The sequence below is a fragment of the Emys orbicularis genome, chromosome 3 (genome assembly GCF_028017835.1).
Source record: "Emys orbicularis isolate rEmyOrb1 chromosome 3, rEmyOrb1.hap1, whole genome shotgun sequence".
NCBI classification, from domain to species: Eukaryota; Metazoa; Chordata; order Testudines; family Emydidae; genus Emys; species Emys orbicularis.
Window position 1 is genome coordinate 215,977,610 of NC_088685.1, and position 20,674 is coordinate 215,998,283.

Genomic DNA, 20,674 nt, shown 5'->3' on the forward strand with positions numbered 1-20,674 from the left:
TCCCACCCCCCGCTTACTCCATCCCTCCTTCCTCCGTCACTCGCTGTCCCCCACCCTCACTTGCTTTCACCAGGCTGGGGCAGGGGGTTGGGGTGCAAGTTGGAGTGCGGGGTCTGGCTCTGGGAGGGAATTTGGGTGCGGGGGTGTGTGAGGTGCAGGGTCTGGGAGGGAGTTTGGGTGAGGGAGGGGTGTGGGCTGCGGGATCTGGGAGGGAGTCTGGGTATGGGAGGGGGTGTGGGGTCTGGCTCTGGGAGGGAGTTTGGGTGCGGGGGGAGTGCAGGGTCTGGTTTTGGGAGGGGGTGTGGGGTGCGGGAGGGGGTGTGGGGTGCGGGAGGGAGTTTGGGTGCAGGGTCTGGTTCTGGGAGGGAGTTTGGGTGCAGGCTCTGGGCTGGGGCAGGGGGTTGGCTGCAAGGATGTGCCAGCCACTTCCAGGAGTGGCGCAGAGTCATGGCAGGTAGGGAGCCTGCCTTAGCCCTGCTGCGCCGCTGGACTTTTAGTGCCTAAAATCTCCCGGTTTGGCTTCAGTAGCCTCCAGGAGATCAGTGGGGCCTGCGGACCCCCCGGAATACCCTCGGGGACCCCAGTTTGAGAAATGCTGATCTAGTCCATCCCCTTGTCAGAGCAGGGTTGTTCCGTGTGTGGCTTCTAGAGCTTTGTCCAGTGTAGCTTTAAATGTGCCAAGTCGTGGGGCTGACCTAGATTCATAAATCTAGTTTGATCCTTATAACAGGAGGCCAGAGAATTTCACCCAGTTCAGCGGGTTGTCTCCTTCATCCTTGTAGGGGGAAACGATGCTTGTTTAGTTCTTTTGGGGAACAGGAAAGAGAGAAAGCGGTACAAGAATGCAGCTGTGAAATGAACCACTCGCCTGCATGTCACAGCAGACAGCTGTATTACAAAAATCAGGAAATGTAACACTTGTCCGCTCAAATAATCAGCCTGGATTAAAGGCCAGTGCTTCTGTTGATCTCAGTGAGCACTGAAAGGCTTCCATAGGCCAGGTAGGCCTTAGAAAAGTTTGCCGGAATAACTATACCAGCAAAGCCTCCTACTGTAAACACAGTTTATGCTGTCAGAAAAGTTCCTTTGCTGTTGTAGTCTATACCAGTTCGGCAAGTGAAATAAGACGTATTGGCAAGAGCACTGTTATGCGGCTATTACTGTGGCTACGTTAGAGATTTTGCTGGTATAGAAATGTGACACCCTCCTCTCCTCCCAAAAAATCATACTTTAGCCACTGCCTTTGCTCTGCCCACAAAAGTCTCTCATATAGACATGGCTATAGACTGCAGGGGGCATTGGACCAGGTACCGTTGCAGTACCCTGTGTTTGTTTCATGCATAATATACGCCCAATAGAGATTTAGATGAAGGGCGCATTCCATGTTTTCTGTATTAAAGTACCTTTTCTGTCCCTCATTCAGAAGAGCAAATATGCACCATCCTTCCTCTTAATCCAGGTAGATACAAGGAAGGAGAGAGTGTTTTGCAGGCGATTGACCGCATCACTTGGCACACTCAAAAACTAGGCTGGACAGAGGCTCACTAGGAGGCATACAGGGAAAAGTGTCTGAAGAAAGATTTAAAACATTGCATGGTCATATTTTCTCTCAGCTTAGTCAAATCAAGGCATGAAGTGATATGGGAACCTGCAGAAGACTATTAAAATGGAGAACATTAAAGACTCTTCTCTGTGCCTTTTGACACTTTTTATTCCTCTCATCTTGGCCAATGGAAATGGGCGAGTCGGTTTCACTTCTGCTGATAGACAGTTTCTAATCGATTTCACGGTCAGGTTCTCATACTAGCAGAGTGCTGTAATGTTTGAGTGCCAAAACTGCAGAGAAATAGGTATCTGTTTAAAAGAAAATTGTTTCTATTGTAATGAACAAAAATGAATGGAAACACGTCTAAAGTTGTAAGCTTTTACGGAATCTCAAATTTAGGTCAAATTTGCCTTGAACGGTGTCGGTTTAACATAGGAATTTGAGGCCAGATTCTCAGCTGGTGTACACGAGCTGAGAACGTGAACCTTGATTCATACATCCTGGTTTTCTTGCAGGACAGTTTCCTAGTGCTGTAAAAGGAATGGTTTGGTTCTATGTCACCCACTTCTTCTTTTAGTTTGATTCACTCACATCCTGATATGAATCCTACAAATGGGCTTTATTTAGCATACATCACACTGCAAAATATGGCTCTTTTAAAACTAGGATGGTCTCCCCAAACAAGTGCTCCTGCTTAGGCATGTTATACATGCTGGAAAGAATATAATAGCAACCCCATGGCTGTGTACCAGTTGCTTATTTTAAAGGAATGAAACGTATTGAAGTCAGAGTGGGAGGGGACTAACCAATGTTATTGCTTATCCTACTTCCTTAACTTAGTGTTTTCCAAAGAAGAAATGATCCATAGAACGGATGCTGGTCAAATATTTATCCAGTGAGAAAATGGGCTCGGATAAAGCCATTTGCTGCAGACAGACTCATGGGAGCTGAGGGGAACATCTTCCCACATAACTTTTTGTTATCATGTTTATGTCCCTATCAAATATTAGTTAATATTGTTGCACCGTGCTGATCAGACAAGTATGGCTGTTTAACCCATAAATCCCCATGGCTCTTGTATTGTTGCAATGATGGTGTAGAAAGACAAGTGATACTTAAAATAATGCCACAGTCTCAAAATTAAGGGTGGTTTGACGTATCAACTGGATCAATAATTCAAGTTACCCATTCACTGTGTGAAATGAATTGCTGAAACAGAACAGTGGGGTAGATCTTTTTAGGATGAAATTCACCCCATGGCCCTCTATAACCAAAACCACTGCCAATAATTTTTGACACTCCCTGATTTCCAGCCATGACATTTTCTCAGCCCTAATCTGCCTCAGCAAGCCAAGTCTCCTGGAACATGTGATTCATTTAAAATTCCAACCCTCCCCAAGAGACCCCAGAGGGATGCGTGTTGCTGAAAATGGTTGTGGAAAGTTGAGTCCATATTTATTGAGCGTAACCCAGGCACTGCACTTTCCTTTTATTCCCAGACTCTCATAGTGGGTGATCGGCGTGGCACTGATTTATTTCTACACGTCTCAACAGGGGTGATCGTCATACTAGGAAATAGCTCCTGGCATAGGCCTGATCAAAAGCCCGATGAAGACTCCCATTGACTTTGGATCAGGCCCATGTTGATGAATACAATTAGGAATCTTAAATGAATGTGACAGGCCCTGTGCGTGGCATTTCAGCTGCGAAAAAGCAGCACTTCACTGTGAAGAACGGTTTTATAAATATACAGCTAGGCCTCCCAGATCACTTGCGTTCTAAGTTAATTGGGGAAACAGTCTTATCAGAAAATGGCAGCCTGCTATAGCAAAATCATGCTCTGGGCAGAGATAGGCACAGGGACACTCGGCTGACAAGTTCCTCACAAGAATCTCTCTGACAAACAAAACGGGGTCCATGTTACACAACAGGCGGCAGGGCTACAATTCAGGAAAGCCTCCCTATCACGGGAGGGGCTTCACCTTAACTGATTTCAAGGGGGTTAAGCGTGTGTTCACTAGAGCCAGGCAGGAGTTTTTGGATGGAACTTTTTTGGGTCAGAAAATGTCAATCCAATGAAAACGAAACTTTTTGCGGGAATGTACCAGTTTCAATCCAATTTTGGGGAAAGATTTCTCAGACCTAGGATGGAATTCCTGGTGAAAACCGGAGAGAGAAAGAGAGAGACCCACCCTAGAATAGCCAATAGCCTAATGGTTAGCGCACTTGGACTGGAACCCAGGTCCAGGTCTGGGCTTGCCTGATTCAGACCACGGACTTGAATCTGGGCCTCCCACATCACAGGGGCGTGCTTGCTTTCTTTCTCCAAAAAAACAAACCAAAAAAACCCCCAAAAACAAACAAACAAAAAAACTTCCAAGGGTCTTGTTTTGTCCCAATGCGGAAAAGGGAAAACAATTCCCTCCCCAGCTCTAGTGCTGTCCTGAATCGAGGCGAGCTGGGAATTGCATCTGAGCACAGAGACCTGACGTGAACCTTCTTCACAATGAAGTGTATTGCGTTAGGAGGGACTGCTTGATGGCTGCATGCCTCCTTTTGGGGAGGAACACATGGGGGACATTGCTGGTAGGACGCACTTCAGAAACTGTTCTTTGAAAGGCAAAGCAAGGCACAGCGGAACATGACCTTGGTGCTCGCACGGGGCACGTATGCAATGTGGGAGTCACTGGTGCTCTCACACCAATAACTAATACAATGAACGATATTTTTATAGCTTTTCCAGCCTGCTCTAAAACAGCCCACACTTGATGGCTTACCAGGGACTGGCTTTATTAACAAGGAGATGAAAACAAAGATCACCAAAATTCATGGCAAATATTCTTCCCAGGCTTGGCAGCTCCTAGGGTGAGATGAGGTCGTGTCACTCCCACCTCTCTCCTATCTGAGTAGGTTAATGAGCCAGAGTCAGCAGAACCCACTTAACATTCCCCAGCGGGATCAACATCTGCTAACAAGGGGGGGGTGTTTTCTGGCAAAGGATCCGACCCTGCTGCTGCTGGGTATAGGGGAGGACGCAGTCCCTCCGTGTGAAATACAAACCCCGCTCTTTAGATCTGAGGGGCAAGAACGGGGGGACAGTTCCCGTTCCCGGGGTCTGGTGGAGCGTGTCCCTCTCTGCACATTGCTCAGACGTCCTTTTGAGGCAGGATCAGTGCTTGGCTCAAAGTCAGAAGAGCTATTGAGAGAGAGAGCACAGATTCAGAAACAAAGATTCATAGATTCCAAGGCCAGAAGGGACTATTGTGACCATCTAGCCTGACCTCCTGTATCGCCCAGGCCAGAGAACGTCCCCAGAGCAATTCCTAGAGCAGAGCTTTTTGAAAAACATCCCATCCGGATTTAAAACTTGCCAGAGTTGGAGACTCCACCACAGCCCTTTGTAACTTGTTCCAGTGCTAATTGTCCTTGCTGTTAGCACGTCCTGGAGCAAGAGGCAGTATGTCTGTCAATGGACCTGATTGCGTTTTTGCAGTCTTAATTGTGCATTAGCATTAGTTTTTCTTCATAGAATATGTACATTTCACCTCCGTATTCAGCCCCCTTTGTGTTGCAAAGTCTCAGCCTGAGAAGTAAAATTAATTTTCTTCCTTCTGTCCTTTTGATGTATTCCACCAGCGTATTTATTACCTGTCTCTGGAATTCTACATGGGCCGCACCCTGCAGAATACAATGGTGAACTTGGGTATGCAGAATGTCTGTGATGAAGCCATTTACCAGGTAAATTTCTCTGGCAAGTCCTGGTTAGAGTTGAGCAAAACTTTTTTGCCAAAATTTGTTTAGAAAGAAAATTGATTTTGACAAAACTAATTTTTTTAAGCCGTGTCTGCTTTCTATGGAAATTTGATTTTTTTCCATCAAAAAGCCAAACTCCTGTAAATGAAAGTATTTCCTCCTGGGAGTTGTGGTTTGGTTTTCTCATGTCCCCATTCTCCTAAATGGGTTGTGCTCCCCACCCAGACACATTTCCCATAATGCATGATAGCTAAGGATTCCCATGATGCAACTGCCTGCTATCACCAGGAGGGGAGATCACGGTGCATAGTGGGAAATGTAGTCTGACCAGGGAGCTGAGCCTGGAGAGGAGAATGGGATCATGAGAGGCTTTTCCTACAACTCCCATGAGGCACCACCGCAGCATTTCCTAGTAGAAATATTTCAGGTTTTGGTTTTAAAAAAAAAAGAAAAGCTTTGTTTGTCACTGAAAAGTCACTTTTTGTTGAATTTTCTACAGAAAACGATGTGTGTTTTCATTTTTGTCAACATTTCCCCAGAAGAAAGCCCATTTTCCAGCCAGCTCCCTTCCCCATTTTCTCTTAGCATCAGTTGGGATCCACAGGGTCTGAGGAAGCTCTGACTGAAGACAGTGGCAAAACACCAATCCATTTCAGTGATGCAGCTGGATAATGGTTCGGGGCTTGATCTTGCAAGGCATTGAGCACTTTGCACATGACAGTGAGATGTTTAGACGTGCTTAACTACAACCACACTCGTACAGTCCCACGTAGAGCTGGTCAAAACCAGTGACATGTGAATGAAAATGTTCACGACTTTTTTTTTTTTTAATTGATTTTTCAAAAGTTGGTCAAATCTTTTCAATTTTCAACCAGCTCTATAACTTGTCAGAAAAGTGAAAAACTTCTCATTAAAATGTCGGTACTTTTGGGGGCGGAGGGGAAGTTGGTCAAAGGTCGTTATTCTGATGAAAAAAATAACCAAAAAATTGGAAACAGAAACATTTCAATGAATGCCCGTGCAGTCACCCGCAACAAAACGTTATTCACGTGACTGCAGCTCGGAAGATCAGGGCCTATCATGGCACGTTTAGCATGATGCGATTTCTGTAATAAAAGCTTCTCTTAAGAACTCATGTTTTTTGTCACCCTGGCCTGAAAACCCGGCCTCTTTAGGGTGTCGCTTTCTCCCAGGCCTGCTGCCTGGGGGCTCACAAAAGTCACTCTCTGAATCCAGGCTGCCTATATGTCCCCCAGCAGGCCTGGCTTTGAGTCACATGCTCCCATCACATGACCTTGGACTCACTCCCTTCACCTGGGGAGTTTCTAGGGTTGCCAAGCCTCCAGGATTGTCCTGGAGTCTCCAGGAATTAAAGATTAACTTTTAATTAAAGATGCTGTCATGTGATGAAACCTCGAGGAATACATTCAATCAGAATTGGTAACCCTAGCTACACCTGGCACAGGTGAGGCTGAGCCCCAGGACTCTTAAAGGGCCAGCATGCCCTGTGACAGTCCCCTTCAAAAGCTTTCTGTCCCTTACGCCAATGTACTAGGCCAGTGTAAATGTATCGCTCCTGTTTAAATGTCCTGCTCCAGGGCTTTTGCCTGGGACCGGGCACCTGTTATTATCTGGGTCACTCTGGGTCTAAAGCCAGACTATCAGCCGCCCAACGGGGGCTCTTGTACGCGTGCAGCCATTGATCAGAGGCAGCTGAGGCCTCTCAGTTACACCAGTGTAACTCCCTGGCCTCAGTGTATTTACTTGTACTTCACACCAGGGGGAGTGAGGGGAGACTCAGGCCCAAGGTTTGAAGCCCCACTGGGAGGCTTTCTGCCGAGTTCGGTGGGTGTTGGAGCCGGCCTGCAGAGCCCAGACACTGCTGCAGCCTGCTCCAGGGCACCAGGCCCAGACCCTCGGTTAGCTCCCATTGATTTCAGTGTCGTGCGGAGCCTGAATCCCTCTGGGAATCCGGGCTGTAGAGCCTACACCATTGTGGCAGCTTGTTACGAAGTGTCTGTGACCCCGGCGTGGTGCGGCCCTGTGCAAAGCATGGCCTCCTTGGGACTGGAAGCATCGTAAGGGAAGGAAAACGGAGCAGTCCCTCCTCTCCCCCTCTCCCACAGTTGTGCAGTGCTTCTGCAACAGACCCACTTTCCATTTGAAGACTGACTGCTTTACACAGACCCCTGTCAGGGAGGGTCTCGGTTTACTGGGTCCTGCCTCAGCGCAGGGGGCTGGACGAGATGGGCTCTTCTAGCCCCATGTTTCTATGAGTCTGTCATTCCTGTGACTGAATCCCCGCCTGGCTCCACTCCGGCTCCCACCAGCTTCCCTGGAGTTGCCTCTTCCAGAAGAGAACCTGTGTGGAGGGGGAACCAGGCAGGAGTCTGTCAAAACCCAGGGGCAGGCAGGGAAATGCAAACCCATGTGGCTCATCATTGTTTTGTAGCCTCACAAGCGTCCTCGGTGTGTCACAGACCAGGGCAGCGGCGTGACCCTGCCCTCCAGAGCTGACAGCCTAACCAGACAGAACAAACGGAGAATCAGGAATGGGGATGTAACATACACATGTGGCCCATGTCTTATCCGCATCACTGTTCTCTCTCTCTCTCTAATTCCTCCCCCTTGTGCCATCGGTAACCAAAGCAAACGGCTTGTGCAAAGCTCATTAATTTTACAGCATCCTGAAGTTTCCATCTAATCTACCCACGTTTGGTCTAATGTTATTGCTCCCTTGAAAGTACCGTGACTCATGAAAGCTAGTGACTTTGGCAGAGGCCCCAGTATCCCTCTGTCCTTGAAGCAAGTCTGATACACACATACACTTCAAGCTATCATCCAGCTCGTTAAAGATTCAAGAGGCTGGGCTTGGCTTGGGGATATTTTTGTTTCAGAGGTTGTTGATCGTAACAAAGCTTTTGTGATGGAAAACGGTTGCTGCAGGATCCGTCTGCAGTGTGCGATGCGCAGGCTGCCGGTAACACAATACACTGCAATGGGAGGAGGGTCCACAAGGAATAAACTCGAAACCTCTTCATGCAGTAGCTTCCTCTGCTAGTAATAGGGGGCTTAGGCCCCGATCCTGCTCATGGCACGTGCACATGGCACTGCACTTTCCCCGAGCCCACTGGGACTCTGCCCACACTGAGGTCATTCCGGGATCAGGGCCTTGTCACATGGGCCCTCAGTCTCCTTTCGCTACCTGGCCTTTGCTCACAACTGCAGCTCAGTAAAGCCCCCTGGAAATTAAGCCCAACAAGCCGAGATAGCGTGACTTGGAGAGGTGTTGAGCAATCCATCCCTGTGCTAGCCCTGCTGAAGGAGGAGACAGTTAGACCGCATCTACACACACAAGTTGCACTGCTGTAACTATTCTGATATGGCTGTTCCTGTACAACCCCTCTAGTGCGGACGCTGTTATACCGGTATAAATGTGCTTCTGGTGGTTAGCTGCATGCCTGTATGGGGTGTAACAGTGTCCACACTAGGGGTTGTACTGGCATAATTATATTGGTTAAAAAAAATAAATCACACCCAAAATTACCTACTTGGACTTGTCCAAAAACCACACGTTAATAAGTGTCTCTGACCGACGCTAAAGTTCTCCATTGCTGTCACTCCCCGTAAAACGGGCATAATAGTGCAGAGGCTGAATGTTCGTTAATACTTGGCACTTTACTACTTAAAGCAATCTACTGACAATTGCTAATTAATACACATAATGCTCCCCTAAGGAAAGTATTATCTTCCCCTTCTTACAGACGGGAAACTGAGGCACAGGGAGTTGGCGTGACTTGCCCAAGGTCAGTGATGGAACTGGGAATAGATCCCAGGTCCCCTGAGTCCTAGCCTAGTGGTCTAACCACTTCCTCCCTAGGCAGGGCTCTGAGAGCCTTGACTGACAAGTGGTTTACATCTGTGTATTAGATCAGTGAGCTATTTCTGTATTTAAATGGTAACTTAATGGTGCTCCCTGTTTATTTAGACCAGAATTTGTTTTTTATTTCTAAAGTGCAAGACTCGGGAGCTGCTAGGTGGAGTTGCTGTTACATCGGTAATAGGAAAGGCAGGCAGGGTTTTGTGGAGAAATGTGTAATTACGTAATTCTTTCCCTCCCATCCACACCATTTACATCCCTTTAGAGGAAGAAAAGTCTTTTAGGTCAACCAAGGGCTTGTCAACACACACACAAGTTATGCTGCTTTAACAATACTGGTGTAGCTAACATGGTATCAATGCCCTAGTGTGGACACAGTTATACCAGTATAAAAGTGCTTTATAGCGGTGCAGCTATTCCAGTACTGGGAAGGGGAATAAGCTATACCAGTGTAAGGCACCTTTGTGCCAGTATGACTGCCTCCACGCGAGGGATTATTTTGGTAAAATAATCACACCCAGAACTGCTCCTCCATATGTGGACAGCAAACATGGCAGCCTCATCTTCTGATCCCACTCTGCTCTCGGTAACCAGCTATCCCCAGATTTAAAGTGAATTTAAAGTGGAATTAGAAGAGATGATAGAAAACCAGGATTTCTGTCCTGTGGGAAATTCCAACAGTTCAACATTTGTTTTCATCCCGATTTCAAATATTGAAACTTCTGATGGAATAGAAAGTTCAGGAAAAATCTCAATTCAGAAACATCAGAATGTTTTGTTTCAGGTCCACATTAATCTCTGCACCCCCCTGAGCCTGCTCTGTTACCTCCTGGGAGTTGTAGTTCTGAGTCCTTTTTGCTCCCAGTCTCTCTTGTGGGCCTTGCTCCCCCATTGGACTACATCTCCCATGATGCACTCTGGCAGATGCAGAGATTAATGCAGATCTGAAATGAAGCATTTTGCTTCCATTTTTCCCAATGGAAAATTCTGCCAAAATTCATCTTTTCCCACCGAAAATTTCAACTTTGACAAAACCCCATTTTCCGATGGGAAAAGATCATCTTTGAAGTTTTCAGCCAGCCCTAGGCATTAGTTTTAGTGATGGGAGTGGAGACTTGGCCTTCCTGAGTGGCTGTGAAGAAGGTGGGTGAAGGGGAGATTGATGCTGGGGGTAGGTCAGCGGACAGTGTTGGAAGGTCAGAAGCTGAAGCAGCCATATTTGTTGCTGGGAAGTTCTGAGCCAGAACATTGAGGGACATTCCAGCATAGCAGGAATAACTTGCAAGGTCAACCTGTGAACTTGGCATTAACCATATTCTGGGCTAAGAAACCCCCGGACCCCAGAGTCCTTCCAGGCTCAAGGTACAGTTACTAACCCTGGAAAGAAGGAGCATCCTCAAATCGTTATGCAAATAAGCCAGCAGTGATTGATTGGCTGATTGCCATCCCTTCCCGGATTAGAGGTCTTTGTAGTTTTGGAGGTTGCCAGCCAAGAAGCGTTTGTGGTTTGCTGTAGCTAAGAAACCTGCAGATCCTAATAAAAATGAGGTTGGAAGTGGGATAGGATCATTTGTCAGAGGAATTAGCTGGCTGGGGGGGAGAGACGCCTGGGTGTGTTTTTCTCCCCTTCGGAGGGCTGCAGGGAAGCATGTCTCAGGGCTCTGTGGGGGTGATGCCCTGGCGCTGAAGTTGCTGCTTTCTCAACAGCTGGGTCTGGACTTGGAGGAGCTGGAAGAAATCGAAGAAGATGCTGGCCTGGGTAACGGAGGGCTGGGTCGCCTGGCAGGTAACGCCCTGTTCTTTGTAGTCCCCGTGATACCCTCTGCAAGGCTTGGCCGCCTGGCAGTGCTGGCCCCTGCCCTCCCCGATTAGCCCCCCTCTACAAAGGGCAATTAACTGCATCTAACGACTGTGGTTTAGGCACAGCTGCCTAAGCTGACTTCTGATACGTCTGGGCTAGCACTGGAGGAGGCCCAAGGCCTTGCCTACACTAGCCTTCCCCCCCCCCCCCCCAAATTTGCTGTCCTTGCTAACACGGGTGCAGCTCTAGTGTAGACAAGGTGCCAGCATCTGCCGTCATTTTAGCTAGTGTGTCACCTCGACCTGCTGCAGCGAGGTTACATGACGTGCTGGGGTCAGTCCACACTAGTGTTGCTGCGGGAGCAGCCGTGGGAAGTTGAAAGCTCTGCGTTAGCTCAGGGAGAGCCCGGGACGAGGACTTGGTTTTAACTGGATTATAAAACAGCTTGACCCCCACCAGGCCGTGCTCTGGTCCGTTTTGGCCACAGCTGTGCTGAACTCACATTGAGACAGGGCTGTTGAACTGTTCTTTGCCCTGGGACTGTCCCCATCACTATTCAGCACCCTGCAGCCCTGTGTCAAGACCAGCTCTTGCTGCTCCCGTCCACCTTAGGGCTGGTTGTCAGCCACAGAGTCCTGACACACACTTACTAGTGCTGGGGATGCTAGTAAAAGTCACACTTGGTGTCACTTTATAAAGAGTAGCTAGCTAGCCCCAGCCCGCCCCTGGGAGGCATGTCTGGAATCGATATCCCCTTTCTGCATCACGCCCAAGCCACCGGTCACTGCCCCCACCAGGAGCATGGGAAAATGCCCCCCAGCTCCTAGGCTAGCTTCCAGTTCCACCTCCCTGCTTCCCCTTGGAAGGAGACGGCGGGGCTCAGATAGCCCCTAGCACCCATCTTTGTGGTGAGAGGCAGGAGAGTGGAGCTGGAGCCCAGCCAGACCTGCCTATGGGTATTTGGCAAAGAACCAAAGAAACAATCGTGCATGGGGGGCATAAAAATACCAAGTGGGTTCCCCCAAAACAGCTCCCCCAAATCCATCAATCCCTCCCCATCCCAGGTGCACACGTGTGTACACACACCCCATCCATTCTCCCAACGAATCCATCAGTTCCCTCCCTCTGCACAAGCTCCTTGGAGAACGGATCGATCTCTGCCCCCCTGCCCTCACAAATGGAGCCCAACGGGGGTCAGATTCTGCACACACACCCCTTGGAGTGCCACCGTGCTCTCTGATGTCAGGGCGGCTACTCCTTGGGACTGTTGCACAGTCTAATCCAAAGTAGGCTAGAAATTCACAACACCCCCCCACACACACACTCCTCAGCCCCTTGGTTGTGCACAATTTTTGAAAAATTCCGAGTCCCAAAAAGGAAAAGCTGCTGGTTGTCTCGGGCCCGTAGCCCCGTGCGAGTCACAGGGCTGAGATGTGGACACGGGCCCAGGTCTCCTAGCTGGGTTTCTGCAAACCTGCTCCTAAGAGGGATCTTTTGCTTTGATGTTTCAGCTTGCTTCCTCGACTCCATGGCGACGCTGGGGCTGGCAGCCTATGGCTACGGGATCCGATACGAATTTGGCATATTTAATCAGAAGATTCTCGATGGCTGGCAGGTCTGTCGGTGGGGCAGTTCAGCATTCGGTTTGTAACGTTCCCTTTGATTGTTCTGACAATCGATCGTGGATGGTATTGTCACGCCTAACGGCCCAACGGAGAGCAGGGCCCCTTCTGTGTGGTGCTCTGCAGACACGAAAGGAGAGGTCGTCCCTGCCCCACAGAGCTCGCAGTCTGAATAGACCGAGGGTGGAGAACCGAGGCCCAAGCAGATGAAGTGACTTGTCTGAGGTCACACATGGCATCTGTGGCAGAGCTGGGAACGGAGCCCGGATCTCCAGCGTGCCAGTGCAGGGCCGGTCCCTCTGTGTATTGTGACAGACAGCAGCTTACATTACTGACCCAAATGATTGTGTCGTTCATTGTTACTCACGCTAGCCCTGCAAAGCCAGCGCGGTTATGGGAGAAAGGGCTGGATTCTTTGCTGGCGTGAGCACCGCAACACGCTGCAGAATCTTGACTGCGGCTGATGGTTCATGAGCAAAGGAAGTGCTTGACGGGCGTTCAGATCGCTGGTGGAGTCTGCAGGGTGACCAGGCGGACAGAGCCCCGTCTTTTTACTCTCAGCTGTGCCCATTGGGCAGACGAATCAAGGAGTTACAACCAACATGGACGCCCATGCTGCTGTCTAGAGTTACTGGCCAGATCCTCAGCTGGTGTGAACGGAACAGCTCCATGCGGTCAGTGGAGTGCACCGATCTGCACCAGTGGGGGATCTAGCCATTAATGGTTAGGGGTTCAGGGAGGTTCGCGTGTCTCTTTTTAAAACTCCTTTTTAAAGCTTGGGGTTTTTTTTTTAAATGTTTTTAAATGCCGATTACAAGAATCTCCTTCTTAGCAGGGCCCTAGTTCGGCCATGGCTAGAATAACCGTCTATTGCTGGTATGTTTCAGGTGGAGGAAGCCGATGATTGGCTGCGCTATGGCAACCCCTGGGAAAAAGCCCGCCCTGAGTATATGCTTCCTGTGCATTTCTACGGCCGCGTGGAGCACACTGCGGAGGGCGTGAAGTGGATCGATACTCAGGTATAAAGATCCCCACTCACTTTGGGAATGGTAGTGACGTGCCCAGATGCGACCAGGGAGGGACCCTGGTCTGTCCAGAACTAAGTTTGAAGCTGGGTCTCTCGTTAGAAACGTGATCCCAGCCTCACTCCCGGCTTTGCCAACTCTAAACCAAACTGCCTACAGTTTCACATGATGATCGTTTGCCAAGACAAATCAGGCAGGCGGCAGTAACATACGTAGCATCAAACTGTTCAGGGCCCGATTCTCCCTTGACTTACACAGACTTCAGTGGAGTCACTCCGGATTTACACCAGTGCAGGTTGGTGGGGATTTAGACTCATGGTGGGTGGTTTATTTTTCTTCCCTCAATTTGGGACAAATCTTCCAACCCTTTTTTCTGGCTATGTATATCTCAAAGACAGTGTTTGTGGAGATTTTTTTATGGGATTTTCTCTGTGGCTTTAGGTAGTCTGGAAGGTTTGGGTGGAGAAGATTAGTTAGTCGTTATTTGCAGTTGCTGGATATGTTCTTTTATCCTGTGTTTTGTACAGCGCCTAGCACATTTGGGCCCTAAACCCTGAGTGGCACTGATGGAAGTGAGAGTAGCGCTATGAAGAGAGAAGCAGACGGTGTTTAAAATGATAGACCGTAATATTGCTAGGGGAGCCAAGTGACCTAAACAACAGGGGTAAAGTCCTGACCCCATTGAAGTCAATGGCAAAACTGCCATTGACTTCAGTGGGTCCAGAATTTCACACCTGGCTTGAAACGTTTGATTTCCGGGTGTTTTAATAAGTGTGAATTTCTAAGATCTGGTCTTTGAATCCAGAAATTGCCAGATAACAGTGCTTATTGCATATAGTCCTGGGTGCTTTCCCAGAGAGGCACCCAACAGGAGAGAGGGCGAGTCTTCCTCCCATACTATTTACATACCACCTGCTGGACCAGAGCCTGGCCTCTACTGCATGCTCCCTAGACAAGAGGGAAGATGCTCAGGGGGGTACGGCTGGGAACAGGGAGACCTGGGAACAGGGAGACCTGTATGTCTGCCACAATTCCCTGTGTGAGGCTGGGCTAGTCAGTTGATCTCTCTGTGCCTCAGTTTCCTCATCCCTAAGATAGGGTTAATATACTAACCGATGTGAGTTCGGAGTGAGCCTTTCTGTTCCGGCTGCTGATGCTGCTCGTTCTCAGAGCAGCATCGCGAGCTCTAGGTCTCTGCTGGTAAATAGGAAGGACCCAGCGGCTGAGTCACAGAGCAGCATATGTTGCAGGGGAATGTGATGTGTGGGTGGAAATAAACATTAACTGATGGCCTGGCAGCTTGGGACCAGATTTTCGAGTGCTCAGCTCCCAGATCCGGAGCTGGATTTTCAAAAGGACTCGACTCCCGGTTAGGCACCTAAATTGATTTTCACAAATGCCAGCGGCACCCGAGTGCTCAGCATTGCCCCTCCGTCTCAGGAGCTAGCGGGAATAAAACCAGCCTTGCCTGGGAAGGAGAACGTGGGTCTGACGGTGTAACACAGCTCATTCGAGCTTCGTGACCCTCCTCCTTGGACCCCTTCTCCCAAATCCTGCAGGTAAAAGGCTGTTTGTTGTAATTGCCAGCCCCACAAACTCATCCTGGGCTGTCAGCGTGACCACTCTGTCCATTGGATTGTGAGGCTCAGGAAATTTGGTGCTTTCATTAAAGCCCCAGCTCCTGGAGTCAGCTGGTTCTGAGAGACTCCTAGCTTTCATTTTAAAAAGCAGTAAGTGTCTAATCCTCACGGGAGTGGGGAAAAGCTTGAAAATACGAATTCTGAAGGCTCAAATACCAGAAGACCAATAAAGCAGAAGAGCCCCAAGTGTGTTATTTTTACAACCTCGTGATGTGTAAGCCAGGCCTGTGGTTATTGGGGGCTTGACTCATGACGTTTGAGCGCTTGGGGCTGGTCCCCACCCTCTTGCGCCTGCGGCCGTCATTTACAGCTGGGCCAACTGGGTTCAAAATGCTCTGGTTCTGATCCAGTAGGGTCAACAAGGCAGAATTTATCCTGCAGCATCTTTCATGCTGGGGATGGCAAGAATGCAGCAGAACTCTGAGCCCTGCCTGGGACTTGCAAGCTGAAAGCCGTTGGTCGATCCCAAACCCAGCTTCCCACGTTGCCATTTCTGCAGCGTCACGGTGCAGGGCAGAACAGCACTTTACACGTGTCCCTGGCAGAGTCGTTCGACGTAAGCTGTTCCTCTTACTGTATCCTTCCCTGCACTAAAATTGGAGCTCTGCCGTTGGAAAAGTATCTGGAAACCTCCCGATAGTGAGCTCTCTGGGCCCAGGTATCCTGTCCAGACAACAGGGCCCTGCCCCGTGACTCAGGTTCCTAGGCAGCACTGTCATACAAGCAAATACTAACTCATTACTGCTGCATTACGCTCAGAAGAGCAGTCACACAGCTCTCAGCCGACAGCACATCTCCATTACGATGGGTTCCCACGTATAGGCCCCCATCCTGCAAACGCTTCCATGCTAAATTGTGCTACCACATGTAGTGCCGTACACTCACAGCATTAGAGCTAAGCACGTGTTAAGTCTGTGCAGGATCGGGGCCTGCGTTTGGATGCCCTTTGCATCCCTTATTTTGTTCCTTTCTGATGTGTAAACGTCACGGTGTCCCACGTGTGCTGCTTGGCAGGTTTTGAGCCATGCGATGAGCTCTCCTGAGGAATTGGAGTCAGGGCAATTTAGTGCTGACTGGGGAATCTCTGCTCAGGAAGCCTTCAGATTCCACGATTCCCCAGCTCCAACCGAGCTGTTTCTGTGGCTGTCATGGGAACCTTCAGTCTCTCCCCCCTGACCATCTCTTCCTCACCCACTGCGCCAGGGGAAAGGGAACTCGCATGTTTCCCTGGAGTGTTTCTTGGGAGACTGTCCAAGGGGATAGACCATTGCAAATCCTCCAACCCTGCAAGCACTTACACACATGCTTAACTTTAAGCACAAGCCCAACAGGATTATACTCACGTGCTTAGAGGTAAGCATGTACCTATGGCTTTGCAGGATCAAGGCCTAGATGGGTGTAGTTGTGATTGCAGTTTACTGCATCTGCAATAGCTCACGTGCAGCCCTTACATACCGGTCCTGTGGAATTTAACCAGTACGTTTCAATAAACATCTAAGGGGTTCTGGGGGAATCATGCTTAGAAACAGAGAACAAAAGCCTTTCTGTAGTGGGGGGTTTTACCCATCTATAGCAGAGATATAATTTTATATTGAATTCTGCAGGATGGTTTGGATTTTAATGGCCACTGAGGTACATTTATAACACGTGAATGAAGAATTAATAGATGTTTTAAAAAATGGTTAAGCAGTTCTAAAGGTCAACAGGTTGCTTATGATCATCCGTAGCACCTTTTACTGATGTGCTAGTTTCTATCTATAACACATGCTGCTTGGATGCTGTTGCTACAAGAATAAGAATACACTATGTCTATTCATCACTTATTAACCCTTTATAAACTATGTATAAACGATTTATAAATGTACGCGCACACACACGAGTTTGGGTTGTTTTCTTGCCCGTTTTGTACCCTGAGGACGTCCTGTAGCTAATTGGAAGTGACGTATTCTCCTCTTACAGGTAGTTCTTGCCATGCCTTATGATACCCCCGTGCCAGGATACAAGAACAACACCGTGAACACAATGAGGCTGTGGTCTGCCAAAGCACCCAATGACTTCAACCTTCAGGAGTGTAAGTGCTGTCTCTCTGCAGTCTCTGTTCATTGCTTACCTTGGACGCTCGCTGGGGCAGGGAGGGTCTCTGGGGTGTGTGTGTGTGTGCGCGCGCGTGCATGTACAGCACCTGGCAGAGTGGGGCCCCAGATACAATCAAACACACTGTAAATGAAACATAACACACGAGGGTATATTTAAATCGGTCCTCCCACTTTGTTAGGGAAGGGCTGGCATCTCTGGCCAAAATAAAAATTGTTCTGAATCTTCAGATGTCAGTTCTATTGGAGGGCAAGTAAATTTGAGCCTTCAGTCCACTTACCTGCAATGCAGGTGTGGAGCAAGGAGGCCAGGCTGCCAGGTGTCACAAACCCCGTGCCACAGTCTGGATTTCCCAGCCCTGCCTGCATGCCTGCAGCTCCACCTGAATGGGCCAGAAGCTGCAGTTCCACCTGTGGCTGCTAGAGGCCACCATTGAGCCTGCCTCAGGTTGCTGGTCTGCTTCTCTCTGGCTTCATGCTGCTGGAGGCTGCTGCGTGAGGAGTGGTGGTGGCAGCGGTGGGGCAGAAAACGAGCTCGGTGCCAGGCTCCCCCTGCCAGACCCTGGGGCCTCAGGAAGTCCTCTTTCCCCTGCTGAGGGACCCTAGCTCTTCTCCTAGACAGCACCTGCCTATCGCAGCACTCACCCACCTGTCCCAGACACCCCACTACTCACCTACCCCAGACATCCCAGCACCCCCTCTCTACACAGCCACTCCCTGACTGCAGCTAGCCCCCATTGTCCCAGATGCCCCAGCATCCATCCACTAAACCTGGACAGCTTCTAGATACCCCTGTTCCCCTCCCCCACCACCCTAGGACACCCTCCCACCTACCCACCCACCCCTGTTCCTGCCCAGCCTCAGAGCTGCCAAGTTCTGTGCTGCTCCACCAGGCCCCTCCCCACCAGGGCTTGGGGCAGGATCTACTGACCATAAGCCCAAGTCTCTGAGGTTATGCAAAGACTTTATAAATATGTAAATGGACTCTTTCAATAATTTGCATACCGTGTCATGTGGAGCCGCAGAAAACTTGGCAGGTGTGTGAAGACTGGGCCGTGCACTGGCATGAAACAGGAATGATGCCATTTTAACAGCCTGCTCTGAGCAAGCTTTCCTGCTCCCCCATCTCCCCCGCTGCACCTGGTCATCCAGTGCACCTCAACGCTGCTCATTGGCCAGTCCTGGATAAAACAGACCACGCAGAGACCTCCCGAAGTAGCCCCACATTTCCCTGGTTCTGTGAGGTCCCAGCTCTGCCACAGACGCCCCCTGTGATCTCGGTTAAGTGACATGATCTCTCTGTGCCTCAGTTCCTCAGCTCTAAACTCCCACCCTTCGTCTTGTCTGCCAAGTCTGTAACTCCTCGGGGCCGGGACTGGCACTGTGTTATGTGCAGCGCCTAGCGCCACGGGGCTCTGATCTCAGCTGGAAGGACCTTGGCTCCAGGGTCAGTGGGATCAGGTCCTAGCTCCCTCCCTCCTTCCCTACTGTCAGTTGTATGAAGGACACGTGCCAAGGCATGTGTGTGTTAGGGGGTAAGGTAAACGTGTCGTCCTAACAGCTGTCTGGCCCTGCGTGCTGTCTCTCTCCTCAGTTAATGTGGGTGATTATATCGAGGCTGTGTTGGATCGAAACCTGGCAGAAAACATCTCCCGAGTCCTGTATCCGAATGACAATGTGAGTGACCCCCTTCCCTACGTGCCTTTTCGCCCCTTGGGTGGATTGTGCCTCGTGAACATTCACCTGGGGCTGGAGCAGGAGCCGGGGCCATCTAGGGCCTGCCCCAAAGCCCACTGAAGTCGATGGGCACCGTTCCACTCAGCTCGGAGGCCCCCCAGCATGTCACACTGCACCTAGGTGGCGGCTAGCCGCAGCGGGATGCTAGCACGAGCCAAGCTGATGCCGGGCCTTGTGTGTCTAGTTCTTCGAAGGGAAGGAGCTGCGGCTGAAGCAGGAATACTTCGTGGTAGCTGCCACCCTGCAGGACATCATTCGCCGGTTCAAGTCTTCCAACTTCGGCTCCCGAGACCCAGTCAGGACATGCTTTGAGACCTTCCCTGACAAGGTGAGCACCTGGCAGAGCCGTGGCAGGTGCTGCCGCCCCAGGCTCTGCCGATGCCGCCTCTCTCCATCACGTCGCTTTCCAAAGCAGGCACTAGGGACCACATTTCCAAAGATTTAGGTGTTGAAATCCAGCCCCTACAGCTGCTTTCAAAATAGTGAACGTTTCTTGTGAAAAATGTGCCCCTTTGTCATTTGAATTTTTGGAAGCACGTTGGCCAGTTCTGCTAGAGCCATTCCTGGGCGTCCATCCCTTCCCAGAGGCTTTGTGCATGTCAGGTGGTGATGGCCATGGACGCTGAATTAGCTCCGTAACTGCCCTGTGGGATTGCCTGCTCTACAGAGCGTTGGCTGGTATAGCTGTGCCGGCAGAACCCCTAGTGAAGACTTCGAGACCTTGGAGTTCTGCTGGCATAGCTACACCACCTCCCCATATGTCAAAAGAAGAGACGTTTCTTTCAGGATAGTTGTGTCTACACCGAGTGTTTTGCTGGCATCGTGATGTCGGCTAGCGGGGGGAGTTCCCACACTCAGCGCTGATAGAGCTGTGCGACAAAGCTGTGTAGTGTAGACCGGGCCTGGGACTGCCCTGGGAGCACAGGAGCACGTCCCCGTGAGTGCGTCTCACCTGGGAATGTCTCCGCTGCAGGTCGCCATTCAGCTGAACGACACTCACCCAGCACTTTCCATCCCGGAGCTCATGCGGATCCTGGTGGACGTGGAGAAAATGGAGTGGGAGAAGGTGAGTGTGAGGGGGCAGAGCTGGGCCGGGCCTGTGTTCAGACCCTGCCTCGCCCGCTCTTGCAGGAGGATGGCCTTGGCAAGACCCGGGAGAGCCTCGTTTAACCCTGGCTGATCCTCTCCCCAGTCGTGCATCCTCCTCTGTGGGGACATTACTCTCCCGCTCGAGCCCTCCTGGCTTCGCTGCCTCTTGCTTCCTCTCCACAGCGATGGGGGAGCTGCCCACAGCGGCCAGGGTCCCTCTTGACCGTGTCTTCCCCAAGAGCTTCTCGCCCCGCAGTTTCTTCTGCTGAGTTCCTGCTGTCTGATCTCCAACTCTTTCTGTTCTGCTGGGACTTCCCCTCTCCCCGCCTCCCATAGAATCATAGAAACTCAGGGTTGGAAGCGACCTCAGGAGGTATCTATTCCAACCCCCTGCTCAAAGCAGGACCAACACCAACTAAATCATCCCGGCCAGGGCTTTGTCCCGCCCACTCCATTTCCACTGTGCTCACTTCTCCCATATCGTCCCC

At 50.1% G+C, this 20,674-nt stretch overlaps 1 protein-coding gene across 3 annotated transcripts in view; it reads left to right on the plus strand.

Annotated features, from left to right (window-relative positions):
* The window catches only part of PYGB (glycogen phosphorylase B), a 35,753-nt gene that overhangs the window by 1,213 nt on the left and 13,866 nt on the right, over window positions 1-20,674 (plus strand). The window contains exons 2-9 of one of the 3 annotated variants that reach the window (XM_065402259.1): window positions 5,183-5,284; window positions 10,887-10,965; window positions 12,492-12,595; window positions 13,490-13,621; window positions 17,227-17,338; window positions 18,955-19,037; window positions 19,282-19,425; window positions 20,071-20,163. In XM_065402259.1, the coding sequence (XP_065258331.1) occupies window positions 5,183-5,284; window positions 10,887-10,965; window positions 12,492-12,595; window positions 13,490-13,621; window positions 17,227-17,338; window positions 18,955-19,037; window positions 19,282-19,425; window positions 20,071-20,163 (849 nt within the window). The remainder of the gene's footprint in view (window positions 1-5,182; window positions 5,285-10,886; window positions 10,966-12,491; window positions 12,596-13,489; window positions 13,622-17,226; window positions 17,339-18,954; window positions 19,038-19,281; window positions 19,426-20,070; window positions 20,164-20,674) is intronic. The other 2 variants (XM_065402260.1, XM_065402261.1) reach the window with 2 other exon arrangements.